At 45.9% G+C, this 21615-nt stretch overlaps 3 protein-coding genes across 10 annotated transcripts in view; 2 read left to right on the top strand and 1 right to left on the bottom strand.

Moving 5' to 3' along the window:
• Positions 1 to 491, top strand: part of arid5b (AT-rich interaction domain 5B) — a 74546-nt gene extending 74055 nt beyond the window's left edge. The window contains exon 10 of the mRNA XM_056608949.1: positions 1 to 491. This exon is cut by the window's left edge and continues 4800 nt beyond it. The gene's annotated coding sequence lies outside the window, so the exon portion shown is untranslated.
• Positions 492 to 1202: 711 nt separating this feature from the next.
• rtkn2 (rhotekin 2) lies at positions 1203 to 12011 on the bottom strand. 2 transcript variants are annotated; one of them, XM_056608739.1, is made up of 13 exons: positions 11840 to 12011; positions 10063 to 10314; positions 9106 to 9308; positions 8716 to 8774; positions 8539 to 8592; positions 8247 to 8364; positions 7749 to 7952; positions 7521 to 7615; positions 7076 to 7182; positions 4785 to 4916; positions 4088 to 4256; positions 3538 to 3645; positions 1203 to 3299 (listed from the first exon to the last, which is right to left on the bottom strand). In XM_056608739.1, the coding sequence occupies exons 2-13, from the start codon at positions 10195 to 10197 to the stop codon at positions 2572 to 2574; spliced, it is 2112 nt and encodes a 703-aa protein (XP_056464714.1). In that variant the 5' UTR covers positions 10198 to 10314; positions 11840 to 12011; the 3' UTR covers positions 1203 to 2571. The 2 variants fall into 2 exon arrangements, with proteins under 2 accessions (XP_056464714.1, XP_056464713.1); XM_056608738.1 differs by lacking the exon at positions 11840 to 12011 and having other exon boundaries at positions 10063 to 10838.
• The window catches only part of cep170aa (centrosomal protein 170Aa), a 52945-nt gene continuing 42297 nt past the window's right edge, over positions 10968 to 21615 (top strand). For 6 of the 7 annotated variants that reach the window (XM_056608737.1, XM_056608734.1, XM_056608736.1 and 3 more), the window contains exons 1-2: positions 10968 to 11398; positions 20960 to 21009. The gene's annotated coding sequence lies outside the window, so the exon portion shown is untranslated. Of the gene's footprint in view, positions 11399 to 20466; positions 20703 to 20959; positions 21010 to 21615 lie in introns of those variants that run through there. The other variant, XM_056608732.1, reaches the window with a different exon arrangement.

Below are 21615 nucleotides of genomic sequence, written 5' to 3'. Positions count from 1 at the left end.
ACAATTTGTTAAAAAAAAAAATAAGATTGTTTATTCAATGTTCTTTGTTTCTAACCAAACGCAGCACGAATGGGGATTTATTATTGTAATTCCATTATGTGGCTCTGAGAATCTGCTCTGCTGTAATCTTCACAGCAGGGCCTTTCTGGGCAAAAGGCCAGCTAACCCTCTCTAGTATTTGCTGCAGTAGAAAAATCTCCCGGCGCATGGACCTCGATTGCGGTATGTGTGCGAGTCTGAGTGTGTGAACGCGCTGAGCAGCAATAAAAGCTGCACTCTGACTTTTATTACCCTCCTCCACTTCCCTTAAACCCGCCCCATGAAAAAGATATTCAGCAAACAAACTCAGCATAAAATAAGGCAGACTTGCCAGCCCTCCTCTTCCAACTCACAGATCTGCAATAATAACATTTTAATGGAGGGTAAGATAAAGAATTATAGCCACAAATGGCAATTGAGGGGTTCAAGCGAACATAAATCTCCATTTAAATCTCATGACGGCGCGCATGGACATCTCCAGCCCGGACAGGGCCTCATGGCTCAGACCCGTGTGCAGCTCTCATGTTGGGCTGTGAGCCTGCTTAGCATGATCGTTAACTGGGGGGTGATTGATGCTGAAATGTGATTTAAGAATGTTGTATTGGCAGTGGGGTTGACGCTCCAAGGACAAAGCTCCGGTTTGTTCATAGGTTGAGTCCCACACTCGGCTCTCTGGATTAACTAGGCCTGACATTTGTTTAAGGGCACACTAGTAGCAATTCACTGAGTGCTAATATAGGGCGAGGGCTAACACATCTGACATGGTGTTCTTAGAACGCTCTAGGTGGAGGGGTGTGGGGGAAAGAGGCTTTAGCCATGGCGTGTTAGGAAAACAAATGCAGCCTCATGGTTGTACCTCCTGCTCTACCTTAATGGCTGCTAGGATTTTCTGATGTCAATCTATAATTACTTGATGCAGTTAAGGATAGAGACGGTACAATAGAGAAGGCTGCTGTTGCCTCAATAGATGATGTGCTCCTTAATACATTGAGGAATTTCATTTTCAAATGAAAAAAGGACTACTCAGTAATCGCTGTTCATGCGTATTATCTGGGAAATTGAGCCCTAAGCACACGATGCATCAAGAGGCACCAGGCCTAATTAAAAGTGCAAAAACATAGTACATCCAAGATTAACTCGAATAAATATTCAACAAGGGTCTCTCTATCTCCACTATAAAAAGGCGCGTTTATTGATATTGCAGCAAAACATTACAGTCCGTCTTTTGAAATGCCCACAATGACGATATTAGAAAAGATGGTAAAAAGAAGTGCATTACAACTATTATGCCCATTGTCATGAAAACAAAAGGTAATCCAACCGCTTGAGAACAGCACCCGAGCAATTACCCCGGCTTTATAGTCTACTAATAAACACAGGGGTGAAAGGGAGTACTTATCACCATCCAATAATGATATCTGACATCGGGGTGTGTAGCCTCAATATAGTCTTCTAAAATAGATTTTGATACACCATTGTGTAAAGTCAGTGTTTACAATGGAGAACAATCTACAAAATACAATCAAGAAAATAAACAATCAAAGCTTAATGTTATTAGAATGAGCTGCAACCATTTTTGTGCGTTCAGTATTTTAGTTGTTTCAATGAAGCCAAAACAAAACGTTTTAATCATTGAGGATTTCAAAATGGGCTTCTATTCTGTCTTCCTTTTTCCAAGATTGGGAGCAGGTGGTTTTAATATGTTAGGCTCTTCATTTTTTCTCCTTTTTCAGCCAATCAGGACGTCTCCTGCTCTTGGCCATCTGCCATGACAGGCAGCAGACAGTTGAGTGGTTGAAATATTGAGTGGTTCAAAATGTTCCAAGGTATTACATGATGTTTTCATCATACTAGCTAATAGAGATGCCTTGTGTTGCATTAAGGTTATTGGAATTCATGGTCGACATTATAAAACACAAACAACTACACTACTCAGAATATTGTTACAAAAAAACTAAGAACAAAATCAGCCAACAATTCACATTACAGATTTGCAACAAATAACATGTTTGCAGAGGTAATGACATAGTCACAGTTACGTTAGTGTTTCAAAGCAAATGATCCATTAATAGACAGATTTGAATGGAAACGCTGCACTACAGCGAGGTGCCAAGAGGCAGAGATGAGACACATTAATCATCTCCATTTGTGTGGGAGAGGATTGATGTGGAGAATTTGCTTACTGGCGTATGAGCCCTCCAACCGTGTGCAATGTAGGCCTCTGCCTTTATTGGTTCATTTTAATCAATTTTTAGTCCAACCAATCTAGTTTCACTAGTTAGTTATTTTTAGTCTGGTTAAAGATGTGATTAAAAAGCCATACCAGGAAATGAGTATCAGTAAATTACAAAAAGAAAATCGAAATTGTAATTTAAGGCACACAGTAGGCAAATAATGTGCAGCATAATGGATTATAATAACCCACTATAATTATAATTATACAGATTATAATTATGATAGAGTGCTGGATACATGAACAGGAGTGCTCCTGCTGCCCTCTCTAGTCCGGAGCCTGTGTTGGTCCGGTCCGCCTCACCAGCCCTTGGGGTTCATCTTCTCCCGGAAAGACTTCCTGGCTTTGCTCCTTGGGGCCGGCACGGGGCCCAGCCTGAGGTCCGCCGTCAGGGGCCCGGACCGGGGGTCGTCTCTGTCGGGGGCCCGGGCGTGAGGGTCCTGGGGGTGACTGGCGCCGTGGGGCTGCACGTCGAGGTGTCCCAGGGGGGCATTCTTCCGACTCAGGGGCGCGGCCCCCCCCCCCCCGGCGGGGTGGCTCCTCTGGAGCTGCTGGATGATGGCGGAGAACTTGGCGTCCAGCGACGGCCGTCCCGTCTTTGACCTCGGGGCGGGGCGCTGCAACGCGTTCTCCTTCTCCCTGCTGGGGGCCGAGGGAGGAGGACGGGCTGGGATGGGGCGGATGGAGGCGGGGAGGGGGGGGCGGGCCGGGCGAGCGGGCGGGGGGTCGCAGGGCGAGGGAGGGGGAGGGGCCCGGCGCTTCTTGGTGCTGTTGGGGGTGGAGCCACTGCCGGGGGCGGGGGTGGAGCCGCCGCCGGGGGCGGGGCTGGTAAAGGGGGTGGAGCTTCTGCTGGGTGACATGACGCTCTTCTGGACCACCACGGGGCGGGACCCGTCGAATAGGGTCGACCAATTAGGGGCTCCCCTTTCCTCCTCCTCCTGACCAATGAGAAAGTGGCCGTCTGACTTCTCAATCTGGCTGTGGATGATGTCTGTGATGCTCTCAAACTTTCGTGGTGAGTTTATACCTGGGAAGATTCCAAATACATATGCATAACATTTACTTCATTAGGATTAATTTGAAATGCTGTGCCAAAAACACAGGGATATTAAAATAGTGCTAAGAGCATTTCACAACACAATAATACTTAGCAATCAACCCCCGTCAATGTTGTTAGTCAGTCAGTCAGTCAGTCAGTCAGTCAGTCAGTCAGTCAGTCAGTCAGTCACTGGTTGGGCTCTGTCAGCCACTGGTTCCCCACTCACTGAGATCGTTGTAAACAGAGTCCGCCTGTTTGGTGAGGAAGAGTGCTGGTTTGGGCGGGGTCTCCACCTCCATCTCCATCAGCCGGTCACAGCAGTGCAGCCACTCGCCTGCTCCCCACGCCACCACACACCACACGGGACAGAGGCAGAGGGACGCACAACGTGAACCTTCTGCAGTGCCATGCCAGACGTCCCCAGCACCTATCTGCTGCTAAACAGCAGTAGTGTAGCGCCTGAGGGGGGCCATGTTTACAGAATAATGATAATAGAATACACTCGTACAGCAAATGGAAAAGTCTAACCAGCTTTAGGACAACTCTAGACTCTTCATGGCATCTCGCCCGACATCGTTATCTGAACAAATCCTGCAATCACACCGCTGCATTTGTATGTGTGCTAGTGTGTCCTGTTATTATGACACACAGTATTTACCAATCGCTAATCTTCCAATGAATACACAAACAATGAACCAGACGACCGTTGCTCAGGCCAGGCACTGAGCGAGCGCGGTTACAGCGGGTGTCTGGGTGCGGTCCCGACAGCGACTCACTCTGGTCGTAGAAGTGTTGGTGGAAGGCATCGACCCAGTCCTCCAGCTCCTCCCGGCCCTCCATGGTGAAGAGGGCCGACTCAGAACCCCCCGGCGAGGGGTTGATGATGGTCAGACTGTTTGACCTCCGACCCGACGAGTCCTTCTCCGTCACACGGATGCGCGTGTTCTGTGTTGATAAGAATTGTAGCATTCACTTTTTCAAACGCCCGACTAGGAACTGTTTTTCACTACACTGCTAATATTTTATTATTTTATTTCATAAACAGATCATTGTTTATGGAAATGTGTTTTGGCGGCGTCCAAGTTTGTAAAGAACTATTACTGATAACAATAACAACTTTAAATGAGTTTTGTCGTTCCCCTATTACATTATAAGCGCTTTGATGAGATCTAAAGGGGGCAATACTAATTTCAGAAACCAAACCCAAATTAACTAACACAATAGAGAAGATAAAAAACCCATGTCTAAATGAGAAGCTGTGTAATGGTTCTCTGGTGTTTCCGCTATTGAAGGGTATCTTAGTTTGAGGGTTTAATTAAGGTCTTAATTAAATACAACGGATAATATGATAATAAAAAAATGGCATTCTTATAATGTTCAGGTGATTACATATATTGGAAAATGGAAAAATGTGAATTCAGTGGGAAAACAGATAAAGATAAGAGGTTCCTTGTGAAATACTTTACCACTCACCTTATTGACGGCTATTTGCTGGGAAGGCTCTACTTTGGCTGTGATTTCCTCTGGGCTGAAGTAGCAGTCTAGAGAGCCGGCGCTGAGCACACAGTACATGCTGCAGCAGCGCAACGCCCCCTCCACACACTGCTGCAAGGGACCCAATCAACAAAACGTTCAAATCAGAATGGGTCAAATGCACCATTTTGTTTCAATAAACAACAGTCTTTATATTGTTTTAGTTCAAATAAATGAATTCAAGTATGCTCAATCTTAGACCAACCACCATTACCTGAAGATAATCACTTATACATTTTTCATTCGGCACGACCAAAACAAAAGGTTATTTCAAAACATATTGAAAATATAATCATGTGTGTGGCATCCCGCCACGGAAGCCTCGGCCTGGACAGGCCCGGGGTACCGTGGAGGACGGGGTGTACCACCCCCACCCACCAGCCGGCGATGGAGAGCAGCCCATTCGGCTCCCCAATCAGGGTGATTGGGGGACACCTGGCCGAAAGTGTAGGGGCCATCTTAAAAGGAGGACCAGCCCAGCACAGCACGGGTTCGGGTGCAGGAAGGAAGGGCTCGTGGCAGCAAGGGAGCCTAGAGGCCCACGGAGGCCCTAGAGACCGTGAGAACCCTGGTTCTTTGATTTGATTGTATAATAAATGCCTGGAATGGCTCTAACCCTCTACAAACGCGTCGTTTGTACCGGTAACCTGGCTAATTCAAGGAGCGGGTTACCACACTTGGTGGAGAATGCAGGCACCATGAAGGTCCCACTATGGCTCCCCGGTACAGACGCCGCGGCCGCAAGAGACGCCGCGGCCGCAAGGGACGCTGCCGCAGCCGCAAGGGACGCTGCCGCAGCCGCAAGGGACGTCGCCGCAGCCGCCAGAGACGTTGCTGCTGCCGCCAGAGACGTCGCCGCTGCCGCAAGGGACGCCGCCGCCGCCGCCAGAGACGTTGCTGCTGCCGCAAGAGACGTTGCTGCTGCCGCAAGAGACGTCGCCGCTGCCGCAAGAGACGTCGCCGCCGCCGAAAGGGACGCCGCCGCCGGCGCAAGGGACGCCACCGCCGCCGGCGCAAGGGACGCCGCCGCCGCCGCAGCGCGAGACGAGGCCGCAGCGCGAGACCGGGACGCGCCGGCACCGCCGGCCTACGCGGACGTGGGGACGGGTCGGCCCTGCATGCTGGCGACCTGCTTGGCGCAGGGGATGTCCGGGAGCCCGACGGTACCGGTGCGGGTGATGAGCAGAGACACGCAGGCCCTTCTGGACACGGGCAGCGTGGTTACCCTCCTTCGCCCCGTCTTGGCGGGTGGGAAGGCGGGGGAGCCCATGGAGGTGGCCTGTGTGCACGGGGGGACCCGGACCTATGAGACATGCCACGTCGTCATCCGGACCCCGCACGGGGTGTTCACGGCTCGGGCGGGGATTGTACCCAACCTCCCCGTGCCGCTCCTGATTGGGAGGGACTGCCCGATATTTCGCCGGCTTTGGGCCCCGGCACGAGAATCCCGGGGCGGGAGAGATGCGGTCGCCGCCGCGGCAGGAGAGGCAGCTGCCGCCCGCGCAGCGGGAGACGAAGCGGCGGGAGACGAAGCGGCGGGAGACGAGGTAGCCGGAGACGAGGTAGCCGGAGACGAGGTAGCCGGAGACGACGCTGCCGGAGACGACGCTGCCGGAGACGACGCTGCCGGAGACGACGCTGCCGGAGACGACGCAGCCGGCGCCGCAGGAGACACCCGGCCCCGGCGAGATACCATCCAGGGGGGGTCCCTTGGCTACCTGGGGCTTGGGCAAAGGGTGGAGGAGTGTGGCATCCCGCCACGGAAGCCTCGGCCTGGACAGGCCCGGGGTACCGTGGAGGACGGGGTGTACCACCCCCACCCACCAGCCGGAGATGGAGAGCAGCCCATTCGGCTCCCCAATCAGGGTGATTGGGGGACACCTGGCCGAAAGTGTAGGGGCCATCTTAAAAGGAGGACCAGCCCAGCACAGCACGGGTTCGGGTGCAGGAAGGAAGGGCTCGTGGCAGCAAGGGAGCCTAGAGGCCCACGGAGGCCCTAGAGACCGTGAGAACCCTGGTTCTTTGATTTGATTGTATAATAAATGCCTGGAATGGCTCTAACCCTCTACAAACGCGTCGTTTGTACCGGTAACCTGGCTAATTCAAGGAGCGGGTTACCACATGTGCCACTTTAATTTCATTAATATGTGCTTGTTTAGAGGTTGGTTATATTTTTACTATTTACTATTGACAGTTTTGGGGTGTGCTTAAGCCATTAGTAATCAGCTCACCTGTTGGTTGAGGTGTCCACTCATAGTGGCCTGTGTCATACAGTGAGGCTGAGCAACCAATCGACAGCAGAGGTTCCCATAGAGTGGCAGCCACGAGGACCAATCAGCTGTGAATGTGGGTGGTATAGCTTTAGAAAAATGTCATCACTATATACTAATTATTTGTCAATTAACAGAAAGCATTCAAGGGAATTAAATTGCAGTATCTATTATGAAAAGCTACAACACACCGTTTATATCACGAGCAGCTGGATAATAAATAAGTAATCAAACATAGAATATGTGAAAAACTACAATGGATCCAGCATCTTGGGTATGACTCCTGCTTTTAATAATTTAAATATTTTAGTCAATATTTAATTATTTATTGAAACATCTGTGCCAAAGCAGCAGTCGCTCCCGTGATAGTGTTTTCTCTCTGCTGCTTTCATGCTTTGGTCCTCACCATCCTGCAGCACCACCAGCGAGTGGGACTGGAAGCTGCCCTCGGCCTCAGACAGACACAAGGTGGTGTAGGCCAGCAGGCTGTACTTAGTCCCACTGAGAGACACACACACACACACACACACACACACACACACACAGGATGGATTAGTACTGTCAAGAGCAATGTCTGTATTAAACAATAACCACTTGTCTGAGACAAGTTATTAGAAGCAGGTATTCCACCTACGGGGGTATTGGATGCGAATGTAGGAAGCTGCCAGGGTCAGAACTGTCCAGGAGAGGGCAGAATTTTTTCCCAGAAGCCTTTCCCATCGAGCTGCGCAGCTTCTTGGCCAGTTTCTTTGGCGTGTTTGCGAGAATTGTGCTGTCGTCCTCCACCGCGCAGCTCCACAGCTCTACCTTCAGTTCAAACTGGGGTACTGCCTCGTTGCTGAAAGATAACATAACTGCAATTACAAAAAAATACAGTATCTAAAAAATATATAATGACATCGTTTTCAATTGATGAAATTAAGCTACAAATCCGAAGGTAGACACACTCAAGAATGAATAGAGGTATAAAGCAATAGATAAAGCAATAATCACCGGCAATTAAAGTCTACAACATGTCTTCATCAACAACAAAAGTGAATATTGTGCCTTCTATCTGGAATATAAATATGAATCTTATACTACATTGGGTCTATATTGTTTTTCTAATAAAGTAAGTACTAAAGACACTGACAAGATGGTGACTCCCTTGAAGCAGACGTCAGTGGCTGACCGGTCGACCACCACCATCTCCGTGTCAAACACCTCAAAACCGATCTGCATCACACAGAACACTGCCACCCGGCGAGAACCTGGAAAACACAAGAGATCCGATCCATAGCATAACCAGATCTCGTGTTTGTTGAAAAAAAAACAATCTCAGAAAAAAATATTTACAGGAAGTTTTTCTAAATAACAACCAAGAAAACTAAAAGCAAATAAAATAATAAATTTCTATAGGACCAAAAACTAAAACCAAAACCTACTTCCTCTGTTATTGAAGTGGTCTGTATCTTTCCACATCAACGGAATACGCAGCCCTGAAAGGTGAAGAAAAGTGTGATCTGAAAAGTGTCTATTGTATCTGAGGCAGAGAATAATTCTTTTTGTAGCTTTGTTTACAGATAACATAAACATTTGGAGACACATCGTAATACTCTTACCAGCAATAGCCACCTTCCCAGCACAGGGCACACGGTTATCTGAAATTGGATCTGCAAGACTGAAAGAAAGTATTCCCTTTTAGCCAGCAAATGCAGACCAGGTTGTCAGTCAAAACATTCCCATTACATCAAAACCTTTTGTGAGTGCATCTCAAATATTAGTTTCAGTTCTTTGGATAATCTTGTTTCGATTAGAACTTTCCTTTGCTTCCTTTGTTTGTCTGAAATTCCATGTCTTCCCCATTACTATTTTTTGGCCAATTGTATTTCAACTACTACTATATCCTATCCTAAGCTTACAGTTGGTTCAGGTACATGTCCTTAGGAAGAAAGCAGGGGTTTAGGGCTGGCCTGACCTGGCCTAGTGACCGGGATCCCCTCCTAACCAACCTCCTGGTGGCTCCCATCAGGCCCTCCTCCTCCTCCTTCTTCTTCTGCAGCTGAGCGAGGTAGGCCCGGACACGGGCGTTGGAGGTCAGCAGGCTCTTGGAGACGTTGAGGACCTGATCCCTTTTGCTGCTGGCGAGCAGCAGCTTGTAGGCCCCGTCACGCATCCGCAGCTCAAAGTCAAGCTTGCCCTGGACATTGGAGACCTATACCACAGTCACAAATACAGAGAGCATTCGAAAATAATATGGGATCTGTTCGATGGGTAGGCAGTTTGATGAATTCAAACAATGAGAGAAAGATTGTGTGATTTAAAAAATGTTATTACAATATTACCCATGAGAAGAACACATGTCGGACGATGAGATTTGGGAACCAGTGGACATAATACATGCTATTGTAATGCGGGCTGCATGTGGCTATAAGCCACATGCATTCTTAGATATTCGTCTTCTGTAGCTACAAAAAATGTATCCTCTACTATCTACTATCTATCTGTGTTATTCAGAAGACTTCGACATCTTTTCATCCTATTGCCATGAAATAACATTAGTTGAAAGAAAAAAAAAAATCATGTATGCACACATTTCAAATGTTATTTAACTGTTCAAAATGCAAACAAGGTCCAGGTTTCAATGCCTTTAGATGTTGGATGAATGCAGGAACCTAGCCGAACGTCCCTCCCCTATCGGGTGGCTCTTAGTATTGTCCATGGACTGAATGGACATGAGAGAGGGTGGGGTTCACTTTATGGTTCAATAATGATCTGGGCTATCCAACAGTCACTATTGATATGTGTTATTTAAATGAATGATACCGAAATAACCATGCCGTTCAGACGGTCACCTTCAATAGTCTCCAGGGCAGTAACATTATGATTGGCCTTTGCACCATCAGATCACATCAATAACCCATGTTGACAGCCGAGTCAACAGACACCTGCTACATACGATCGCCTACCTCGTTCTGCTGAAAGAATGTGCTCTGTCGTATTTTCTTCCTCTTGGTCTCCATAGCAAAAGCCGAACAGGAGGACAGTGAAGATCTAGTAGTTGTATTTCTTCTGAAGATTTGAACGTCCCGCGGATCGTCCATGTTGGCTGGTCTCTCGGGCAGAAGGAAGCCCTGCCCCCAGCCTCCAGTCACAACGCCTCTCCTCGCGGGAAGCGCCCTGGTTTGAATTCCGCCTTGTCTACTGCGGGCGGAACATTTCTACAGAGAAGGATACGTGTATAAACACTGGAACTCCGCCCATCTGTTTCCATTTTACGCAAAACGAGCGCCTCCGCGCTGACGGAATGCTTTCATTCTGTCGGACAAAACAGGAATGAACTAATTAAGATTTTCAAATAATCTTGTTGTTGTTAAAACGTCAAATTCGTCTGTTTCTACGTAGTTCACAAATGTGGTTTAGTAGTAAAGAATGCTCTCTTTATATATGTCTGTGGTCTGGTCAAATTTGAGTTTACGTTCAACGAACCCAAACGAAGCGAGATTAGTTTACTGCTGCAATGCAATGTGCACATGGCAATTATTATAGATAGACGAGCGTGGACGTGTTGATACAATCATATTATCCAGTATAAAACCACATTACCGAATTCAGTACCCCAGAAAGCATGTAAAATATTTGATCAATGCCAAATAAGAATTAAATTGGATAAAAACATAAATTATATATTTTGCAACATACTCTTAATGGTGTTTTTAGTTCAAGTATATTAATTCAATAATTAAACCATTTTTTTTATTCAAAATAAAATAATAACAGGCAGCAGCAGCAAACCAACTCCCCGGAACGTGACCGTTGGTCCAGGAAGCCCGCGCGCCTGGTTGGCTCGCTACTTCCGGTGAGGCTGGAAGTGTAAACGCAGGCGCAGAGGAGGAGTGGGAGGCCAGTCTCCAGACCAACCGCTACCGCGAGACGCGACGTTATTGCTGAGCAACCGGCAGACAGAGCGCGAGCTGACTGACGCACGCACGGGGCTCACTGGGCCGGGCACAGCGGCGCGCGCACGGCCATTGGGATACAGGCTGGAGGAGAAGACAGATAGATAGAGGAGCGGAGAGGACCGCTTTAAGAGGCTCCGGAGCGAGAGACCGAGGAGAAAAGAGGGCGAGAAGACAGGACAGAGAAGCAGAGAGGACCGATTTAAGAGCCTCCATAACAAGGGACCGAGGAGAAGACAGGATAGAGGAGCAGAGAGGACAGGATAGAGGAGCAGAGAGGACAGGACGGAGGAGCAGAGAGGACCGCTTTAAGAGCCTCCATAACAAGGGACCGAGGAGGAAACGGGTGAGCTAAGTCGCATGCTGTCTTATAACCCACAATAAAAACCCGCCTGGGCCTCGTCTAACGTTGCGGTTATTACACAGTGTTTACCATGGGGATAACTTCATACCCGTCTTATTAGGGACGTTTTCCTGTTCTCCGCCCATTAAATGTGTTAAATATTGAGATGATACATGCATGGCCCCACCATAATCACGGGCCTGCCTGTAATCTTTTATTTCACCCATTATACGCGGAATGCATAGGTTTTTTATTTTTAGGTCAATGTAGTATTAATGCAAATAGGAAATAGTCTGCCACCCATCTGGCTGCTCCACTCAGAGGCTGCTGCTGCTGCACGCTTGGTCGTGCGCGGCATGACTAGCCCATCATCTTTTTGAACGGGGACTTCTCCTTTCAAATGGTTGACTTAGTGTATTTTCCTTGGTTATTGATCGTTCCTACCGTCCTTCATCGTAACATGGTGTGCATCGAGCCGGTCTAGTTGTCCACAGTGGCTGCAGGAGGCGTGATGCTGAGCACAAACGCCGGTCAGGGGACGCGGTGTGCGGACGATCTCGTATCAAACCTTAAACATGTTAATGCATGTGGTTGCAGACATATTTGGATGTTGTTTGTGAAGGTTAACCCAAAATGTTTCCTCGATTCGCGATCCGTTGTGGAATCGATGCCGGAGCCCCGTGTGTGTTTGAGTGGTCTTTGTTTTCTCTGTAGCGTGCGCCCCATCCGCTCTTTGTTTTGGGTTGTATACTGCTATCAGCTTAGCACCTTTTACAACTTTCAAAACGGATCAAGCATGTTGGTGAAAGAAAGCCAGGTGGATTATTAAGCTTGCAATACAACTGGTCACGAACAAAGGTTATTCTTAGATGCTTGTCATTTCGAGCATATCATTAATACATAAGAGTAGCCTAATTAAATGTATTATTATTATTATTATTATTATTATTACTAGCCTGTCAAATACATGGAATTTTCCAGTTTGGTTCAGCTTGTCTATCGTTAATTGCATTATTATTGCCCAAAATATGATTTGAAACCGAAATTCATATTAGATATAAGATGATAATAATAGAATACATTTCAAATGTCACACCTTATAAACATGTGATTTATAAATACCATGGCGAATATTTCTCATCTCGGTGTACCCTTCCTAACCTACACAGTGGTATGTCTTAAAGGTAACCAATGATAGAGTTTATAACCGTTTATAACAATAGGTGTAGGCCTATAACACATTGAGGTGCAGAAGCTGTTCCAGCTTGCAGGTAGACAACCAGAACATCCTGTTTTTAGGTCATCTTTTTCTCTTGCATTGCATTTGCAAAGATCTTTCAGTATAATTGAAGTACTAGCAGACAAGTGTGTCTGCAACAATGGAGACATACTTTAAAGACCTGAAACTAATATCATACGTCTGTCTATCTGTTATATACATTTCCTTCTTCATGGTAATATTTGACATTAATGCCACAGCTGGTGGCTACTATGCCGGGTATATTAAAAGGGATGTGTGCTTATGTAGCTCTCTGGTCTGCTGGTTGGTGTGGACCGCAGGTTGTCCGGCCTGACTGTTGGCCATTGTGTTATAGGAAGTTTAGGAAGTGACTTAACCCTACTTACTGCTCAGGCCCTGCTACTTGGGACCAAATGGGTATTCTGCTGTATTCTACTCTACTATATTATGTTGTGTTGAGTTATATTATATCCTAGTTTATTCTATTTTATTCTATTCTATGCAGGCCAGTGTTGTTGTGGCAGGGACTCTGTAGTTAAAAATAGACAGAGTAGTGGCTGCCTCACTTCTGGCACCCGAGCTGAGACATTAAAAGCATGTGTATCACTTCACACTCTTCTAAAGTGAGAGTGATTTCACTCTGGGTAACATTTCAATATAGATTTGATCACTTTCCACTTGTAATGGAACATCATGGGTGTGTCTGCGAAACCCTTCGCTGCACGCCACGCACACACAGTGGATGTCTCAAATAATAACACCACCAATAACCCTCACATCTGTTTTCCTGGGTGTAACACATCATCCGTCTACCTCATAGTATTTTCCAAGGGTTTATTTTTCAATGCACATCCAGGATGCGCAAAATACATCCAGGAATACCGAATCCATCACTGTTTTAATGTGAAAGCACATACTTCTCTTGGCATGGGCTAGTGTCATTATGGATTTCGACATGAGAGTGCTCATTGTTTTTATCTAATATTGAAACTAGATATTTTTGTTTGGAAAGGTAGATGCCGAAGAACTCTTTCCGGGGTCAGCTGTTATTATTAGGAGCCATGAGTCATGGTCATTGTATGTTAATTTTAAATCATTCTATTTAAAGAGAAGGATCTGCCCTACCAACTAATTTTACTGTATATCTTCTGCAACTTTATCGGCAGCCAATGAGACAGACAGCATTGTGGGTCACATGATCGTTTCAACTGTGTTCTTTTTCCATCCCCTCCCCTTCTTTCTTCCAATAACATTGAACCTTTTACTTCTGCTATGGTTTAATGTCATGCATCCCACTTTGAGGAATATGCTTGACATTAGCCAAGACTGATTGAAAGCATTGGTGCAATATGTAGGTCTTTAGGTCACGGGAATCATGAGGTCATTGAGCATGGGGTAGGCCTGTATCTTCAGACCTGGGGCTGGGTCGCTTGGTAAACAGTCGAGCTGAGAAAGGAGGTTTTTTTTCTGTCTAAAGAGTTAGCATGTCTGTGTGTGATCATGTGATGCCTCTGGAGGCCTTTCAGCACCATATGGTCTTTTCTTTCTGCGTGTTGACATGTATGTGTGAATATGTGTGTACACAACGCTTTTGTTGCACACTTTTAGCCACACATCACGGCAGCCATGCTGTTCCTGTACACCACATGTGATGTGATTGTAGTGTTATGGGGTTGTAGGTATTTTTTGTAGTCTCACAAATCAGTCTTTAGATCAGTAACCAATTTCTGATGGCAAATGAGCTGAAATCTCGGTAAACATGGTTCTGCTACAAAATAGTAGGGCTGTTTGATCCTAAATCAGTAATTTTGCTGTGATTCCATGATAACATAGAATGAGAACTCCCTATTTCATTGAATGCCGAGATAAGACTAAAAGCTGGTAGGTTGTATGCATGATATCTCCCCTTGAGAAAACCCTGAGCCCTCCATCTGTTGTTATTTGACAGAGGTTCAGAGAGAAAACAATGGGCTGTGAATGACTTCTGCCCCCCTGTCTGGAAGCAGACAGAAGAGAGAGGAGAGTCATTTTGGACCAGAGTCTGTCTCATCAGTCTGTCTCTCAATCTGCCTGTCTTTCTCTCAATCTGTCCGTCTGTCTGTCCGCCGTGGGGCCCCCATGGGTGTCTGAGTCTCTCGTCTGCTCTCTTCATGTTCTTAGCAGCCCTGAGGATCTGTACTGCATTGTGTTTCCAAACAGCCCCCAGAGGCCAGCCATTCCTTCATGCTAAATTGGACTCATGTAGGGAGAACAATGTTGGTACAACGTTTAAACTGAACTACCCCTCTCCTTTTGTGTGAAAGAGTCAAGCTGTGTAAACCAAGGTGCCGTAGATAGAATAGAAATGGCATAGCCATCCCTCTGTTCAGTGAGTCAAATGCTTTGTGAGAATGACTGCGCCTGTAGGAGACAATTTCGATTTCATCGCCCTAATTGGTTTGGGGAATCCATCTGGCCTGTCAATCACAGGTGTGTGAAATGTAACACCTCTCGATGGCGGAGAAACACATAGAGGGAGGGGACTTTCTTGGTTGTTAAGTTTGAAAATCCTGATTCTCTCTATTCAACTCTTGATTTTCTCTTTCTAACCCTAACCCTAATAACACAACAACATACCGTATACAACGGGCCTATCAGGTAATACACCACTTGAATTTGGAGGCTGAATGAAGCTGTGTGTGCATAAGTAAAACAGGTTGAGTGATATGAAAGGCAGGCCTTGTCTTACTGGACAATACAGTATATCACATGATGTAATAGCCTCCAACATGTTGACTCTCTCCAATACCTTACAACACCTTCCAGTCAGTAACAACACCTGCTCGCCAGTAACATACAAGCATAGAAACTGTACACGTACTTACTTTTTGTCTATTTTGTTCCGATATGCTCACCTTACACATTCATTATCAACACGTGTTCCTTGGCAATGGATGTGGAGATTCAATGATCGTTTGTACTTTTACGGCTTCACAATAGAGCGATTTTGTTGAACACATGTGTATTTTCTCCTTTGAATAACCGGTAATTTAAAAGCTGCTGCTGTATTAAAGGAGGCACATAGCCAAGTGTTTGTAATTTACTTTATGGGCTGTGTAGGGCTAACATTTTCCTGAGGTTGGGATTCTTTCTAGTAGCAAACTTCCTGTAATTTAGCTTTGTATGCTAGATTGTCTGTCATAAAGGCATGTGGAAAATAAGTTAGCTGATGGTATGAGTAGAAGCCAACAGACACCACAATCTCTCTCTCTCTCTCTCTCTCTCTCTCTCTCTCTCTCTCTCTCTCTCTCTCTCTCTCTCTCTCTCTCTCTCTCTCTCTCTCTCTCTCTCTCTCTCTCTCTCTCTCTCTCTCTCTCTCTCTCTCTCTCTCTCTCTCTCTCTCTCTCTCAGGACAATGTTGTGATGTTGTGACAATAGCGTTGGTTTTTGGATGCCAGAGTAGGGGAAGACAAGACAGTTATTTTAGTGTATTATCTGGAAATGACCCACAAACACACAAAGACACGCACACAATGAACAGCCACGTGTTAAAGTGGGAAAAATATTAGGTTGAAATATGGACCGTGACCTCATTTCCTGTCCGCTTCCAGAGGAGGGCTGATATTGGCTTGTTCAAGGAGGAGGGAAGGGATTTGAATGTTTGAAATGAGCAAACTGCTTACAGGGCAGTTTTATGGGAGGCAAGAACCTTGTGAGTCATCTAATTGGAATTAGCCAAAGCTGTTCAATCTGATTATTCAGCACCGGCTCACATGATCATTTTGTCCATTATATAAAACAACTGCAACAAGAAAACAAAAGGATTTAGTTTTTCATATAAATGTGGAAATACTGATCAAATTTCTGGAATATGTTCCTCTTTTTCAGTCTATCATGTATTTCCCATTTATTTCCTTTCATGAGTCAGTGTCCTGTGTCTTACTGGATTGTGCTCATAGTATAATATTCACCCGATTAAAATTAAAAAATGACTGAATGAATTCCAAACTATTCATGCCTGCTGTGTCCCACACAGGAAACTTTGTATACTTCTTCTCTGTCCATCTCCCTCTCTCTCCCTCTCTCTCTTCCTTTCCCTCTCTGTCTCTCCCTTTCTCTCCCTGTCTCGCTTGCCATCCTCTTTGCACAAAGCTCTCAGTCATTTTAGCACACTGTGTGTGTGTGTGTGTGTGTGTGTGTGTGTGTGTGTGTGTGTGTGTGTGTGTGTGTGTGTGTGTGTGTGTGTGTGTGTGTGTGTGTGTGTGTGTGTGTGTGTGTGTGTGTGTGTGTGTGTGTGTGTCTATGTGCGTGTGAATGAGTTTCAGCAGTGGTTCTTCAGAATTTGCATCCAAGAGCCATGAAGTCATTATTTCTCCTTTCAACCCAACAGGGAAGTTGCAGCATGGCAAAAAGAAACTAGCTCGAAGTATAGCTCTCGTCGTGTCAGTAAACTTCTTGGCCATTGATTGCCAATTATACTGTGCGAGTATACTTTCTCATGCCAACTTAGGGTTAGGGCAGACATGACCTATACATGCATTGCCTCTTCAATTAATTACTGAAGATGTGAAGTTTTCAGCCATCCTGACCAGTATTACCAGTACAATATGACAGACCCTTTTCAAAGAGGCGTCGTCGAGGACAACACAGCTGTCACTCATAACACAAACCTGGTACCTGATGCCCTGGTACATAAAAGGAGCAGACCCATAATTTGTGTTATTCACAACCCCAGTGGTAGTCCTAAAATGGACCACGATGTGAAAATGGTCCATTCTGAATACTATTAATCTCAATGAAGTAATACTAGCACTATTAATATGAATGGATATCAGCCACTTCAGTGAGTTCCCTATAAATAAATGGTGTCCTATGCATCACTATGTATCCACTGATACAGGATCTGAGCATTTGGTTTTAAGCTGTACTTCTGAACCCTCATTTACTCAAACATACAGTTTGATAAAACCAGCAGGCAGCAGCACATGTGTAGCCCTGTAAAGTGGGAGTTAATGCTGACTTAAGGTAAAATACAAGCCCCGTCAACATCCCCCATCTGTGAATTATATCCTGCATGTATGAAAGTGGGGGAACCTTTTAATGACAAGCCACAAACACACACACGGGCTGCAGGCTGGCAGCCAGCACACCCAGCCCTCCACCCCCTCCTCTCGACCACACTGGGTCTAACCTTGTATTCTGCGGCTTTCTCCCGGATAAGGGAGGCAGGAGGAACCACCAGGCAATAATTGGTGGTGCCGATGGCTGGTAAACCGTTAGGTAGCTGCCCTGACGGGGCCTTCAACTCCTCTCAAAAGGAGAATGCTATGAATACATTTGTAATGACGCAAAAGCAATAGCCTCAACTCAATTCATCTTTAATGTTATTATTTCACAAAATTAAAATTTGCCTGAAAAAGATAGCCAAAAAGCATACATTACTCTGCACCTCATTGCTTAAAAGTTTAATTTGAATGTTGCTTGCTTGCAAAGCCTTTATAGATTCTTACTAGAGCTAATGATGAAACAGCTGAAGAGTTGCTGTGTGCAGTGCATGGTCTCATTCGAATTGGCTGAAGGCAAGTGGAGATCAGAGGTGAGCACTTGATTAGACCTCATTAAACCTTTCCCTCTGAGATTATGGGATGGACACACTTTGCCCGTATGAGGTCAAGGGGCAAAGGCTTAGCTCAATACTCTTTAATTCCCACTCTGATGGATTCAACTTGGCGTTGTGTGTGACAGAGTCCCTGCGCTTTTAAGGGACTTCCTTCAACTATAAACATTAAGGTTTCTTTGATGCACAATCTCAGTATTTGAAGGTTAGGAAATGACCTAGATTTCGGACATGGGAACAAACTGTGAAATCAAGGTTTATACCTAAGAGGGTAATTTGTCAGACCTTACCGGTTAGGGACGCCGCATCATGTGGACTTGTGACAAACAGAACTATAGAACAGAAGCCATCCAGCCATCTCCATTAGAGTCCGACCAAACTGGATTTGAAGGGCCGATACCGATATTATGGAGGAAAAATATCGATGCATCGACCGATATTCAAAATATATATATATGAGCCGTTATTCTGTGTATATTCTTGAGTCCTGGTCGGAGCAGCTCTTTGGGCTTTGCTGCTCACCCTCAAGCAAGACTTCACGCCACAGCAACATCGCATTCAAATCATGGGCTAAAGGAACCAATTAACTCTACGGGACGAGCTGCTGACCTTCACACAGACCATGATGTGACTTAGTGTTGGGAGTGTTCATTGGGATGTGCTCAGTAGTGTGCTCATAGACATTGAACACTGCAGTAGAGAACATATGAAGAGGTAATTACATTATGGCATTAATAAATTGACAACATTACTAAAGTATTTATATCGGCAAACATACGCCGATACGATACATCTATGATAGGCCGATGAAATTGCCCAACTGATATATCGGTCGTTCTCAAATAACAATTTGTTTGGGATAAACATTAGTGTGGACAAAGTGAGCAAGCATGTTGAAGTTGTATAAGAGTTGTGTTGAAGAGATCAACTAGCTGGTTAATTAGCTCTGATGGCCTGGACAACACAGGAAAAATGTTCAACTTTTCAGGCAGCGACGGATCCTTCATCCAATCAGATCGTATATGTCGGGCTTGGCTGACGTATGCCAAAGACTACTCCCCCATCCGTCAGCCACGCCTTCCGTCATCCGTTGCCGGACGGTGCAGTGGGTAGACTCTATGCTCAGACGTCTGTTTCTCCCGGTGGGCTTTTGCTGGCGTATCCAGTTCACTTTCTGAGCCCGGAAATATGTATCCAATACCAAACTGTTCCGATAAGGCGTAAAACCTGGGTGAGGTTACACACGGCCCCGTCCTCGCCAGATTCAGCAATTTTTTCTAGAAGAAACGGGCATCGCTGAAATTCGCTGCAGCACAGGGACTCTGTGTTATAAAGAGTGTCTATAGGCGAACAGAGCGGTGCGCTCCGGCTCCTCGTCCCCGGCAACAGGCAAGGCGTGGTCAGCTGCATCCGCAGCAGCCTCCTCCTCCATTTGTGTAAATTCTTCCTGGCTGTATTCTGGCTCGTACAAATAGCCCCGAATGGCCGAATCCAACAATAGATTTTCAAAATCCACTTTGGCTGTTTCACATCGCAAATTTGTTCCCTAGCTAAGCGGTGAAGAAACATGGGGAACATTGTGTTTACAACTCGTACGCAAGCTCCTGCCCCCCCTCATTCCTTATTGGTGGGCAAATTTGGGGAACCAGTGGTTTGTAGTTCTCGGCCCTTCTAGCAGGCAAGCATAGTTCTCCCGAGATTACATCTAACGCGTCATTTGACCTCACCTCGGGAGAAAATTTGATCAGGAAAGCTGGGCCAAGAGAAGACTGGGTTAGACTGATGGAAAAAAGTCTAACCCAAAGTCTAACCCAGTCAAAAAAAATCGCTATTTGTATTACAATAGCAATTTTATGATGACAAAACGTCGGTTCTGAATCTATGAAGTATCCCTAATCTGGCCAATATATACATTTTCCAGTTTTACTTCCAAGGTTTTCCTTTTGTATTTCATATATTAATTTAGGAGGCACCTTCATCCAAAAGACACGTATACTTGAGGTCAGGTTAGGTCATACTGGAGATCTCTTTCACTACCAAAATGGTAGCTTGCGAAGGATTGGGGCCCAATGTTGAGGTTGGATTTCTCTTTTCTGCGCTCAGGAAATTTGAGAAAAAGCTGAGAGTGGCTGAGATTTGACCTCATTTTCCAGAACATCTGAAGGAGGAGAAGGATGGGGGAGGGGTCGAGAGAGGGGAATGGAGGAGGAGGAGGTGGGGAAATAAATGTCTCGCTGAGGAGCTGGGCCAACATTCCTACATCACTTCCTGCTTCTGCATCTGGCAATGATCGTGGCGGGTAGAAACAGAGAGAGAGCAAGAAAAAGAGGATGTAGTGGCCAGCGCGCATGTAGCATGTAGCCTAGCATACATTCCAGGGTACAGACAGACCAGCGAAGGATATCACAGTAAAAGACAGCCAACACAAGTTGGCTCTCTCGACCAACCGCAGAACGAACCAAGACAACGAGGCAAGGACAACAAAGCTTGTGTTCTGTGAACCCTCTCTCTCTGTCTACTCTTTATCCCTCTGCTCCTCCAGTCTGCGTCTGGCTGCTCCCTTTTCTCCTCCATCAATGGTTTCCATACTCATGTCATCAAGTTCTCAAGTCGTACTTTCACGTCTTTCATTTTTTTTAAAAGATGTTCTCTTGTTGTCCCGGTGACTTGAATGAGTCCTCCTTGTCTCTGTACTGATGTTTCTGTCTGCTGTTCTGTTGTTTTGCAGGATGGACTAGTGCTTCTGGGCTGTCAGCGCTCTGACTACAAGGATCAGAGGTCAGTGGTTTACAACATCTACATTTACATTTAGGGGATTTTCTGACGCTTTTATCCCAAGCGACTTACAACCATTCATTCACACACCGACGGAGAAGTCAACCCCACAGGGCGACAGCCAGCTCATCGGGAGCAGTCAGGGTGCGGTGTCTTGCTCAGGGACACCTCGCCACTCAGCTAGGAGGAGCCGGGGATTGAACTAGCAAACTAGCAACCTTCCGGTTACCAGTCAAGCCACTCTACCTCATGAGCTGCTGCCTCCCTACTCCCTACCCATTTCCTACATGTTAACAACACGTAGGAAATGTCATATCTTGGATGTCATGCATGTTAATATCATTTCAGAGGAAGAAAACGTGACCCTCCTCAATACAGTGTGATGAGTATTCTCATCGCTGTACACAATTAATAAACTATATGATGGGATCGTTTTTCGTGGTATCAATAATTAATCTATCAAAGTTGCACAAAATCAGTACTATATCTATCCAATCTTAAATTGATAGTTATTTGAACAAAGCAGTTTATCCGATCCCCTGAAACAACTTGAGCCCCAGACATCATGACTTTGGGGCAGGGAGGGGGGCATGTCTCCCCGTCTGTAAT

The sequence above is a fragment of the Gadus chalcogrammus genome, chromosome 15 (genome assembly GCF_026213295.1).
Source record: "Gadus chalcogrammus isolate NIFS_2021 chromosome 15, NIFS_Gcha_1.0, whole genome shotgun sequence".
NCBI classification, from domain to species: domain Eukaryota; kingdom Metazoa; phylum Chordata; class Actinopteri; order Gadiformes; family Gadidae; genus Gadus; species Gadus chalcogrammus.
This window is presented reverse-complemented; position numbering and strand designations above follow the sequence as displayed.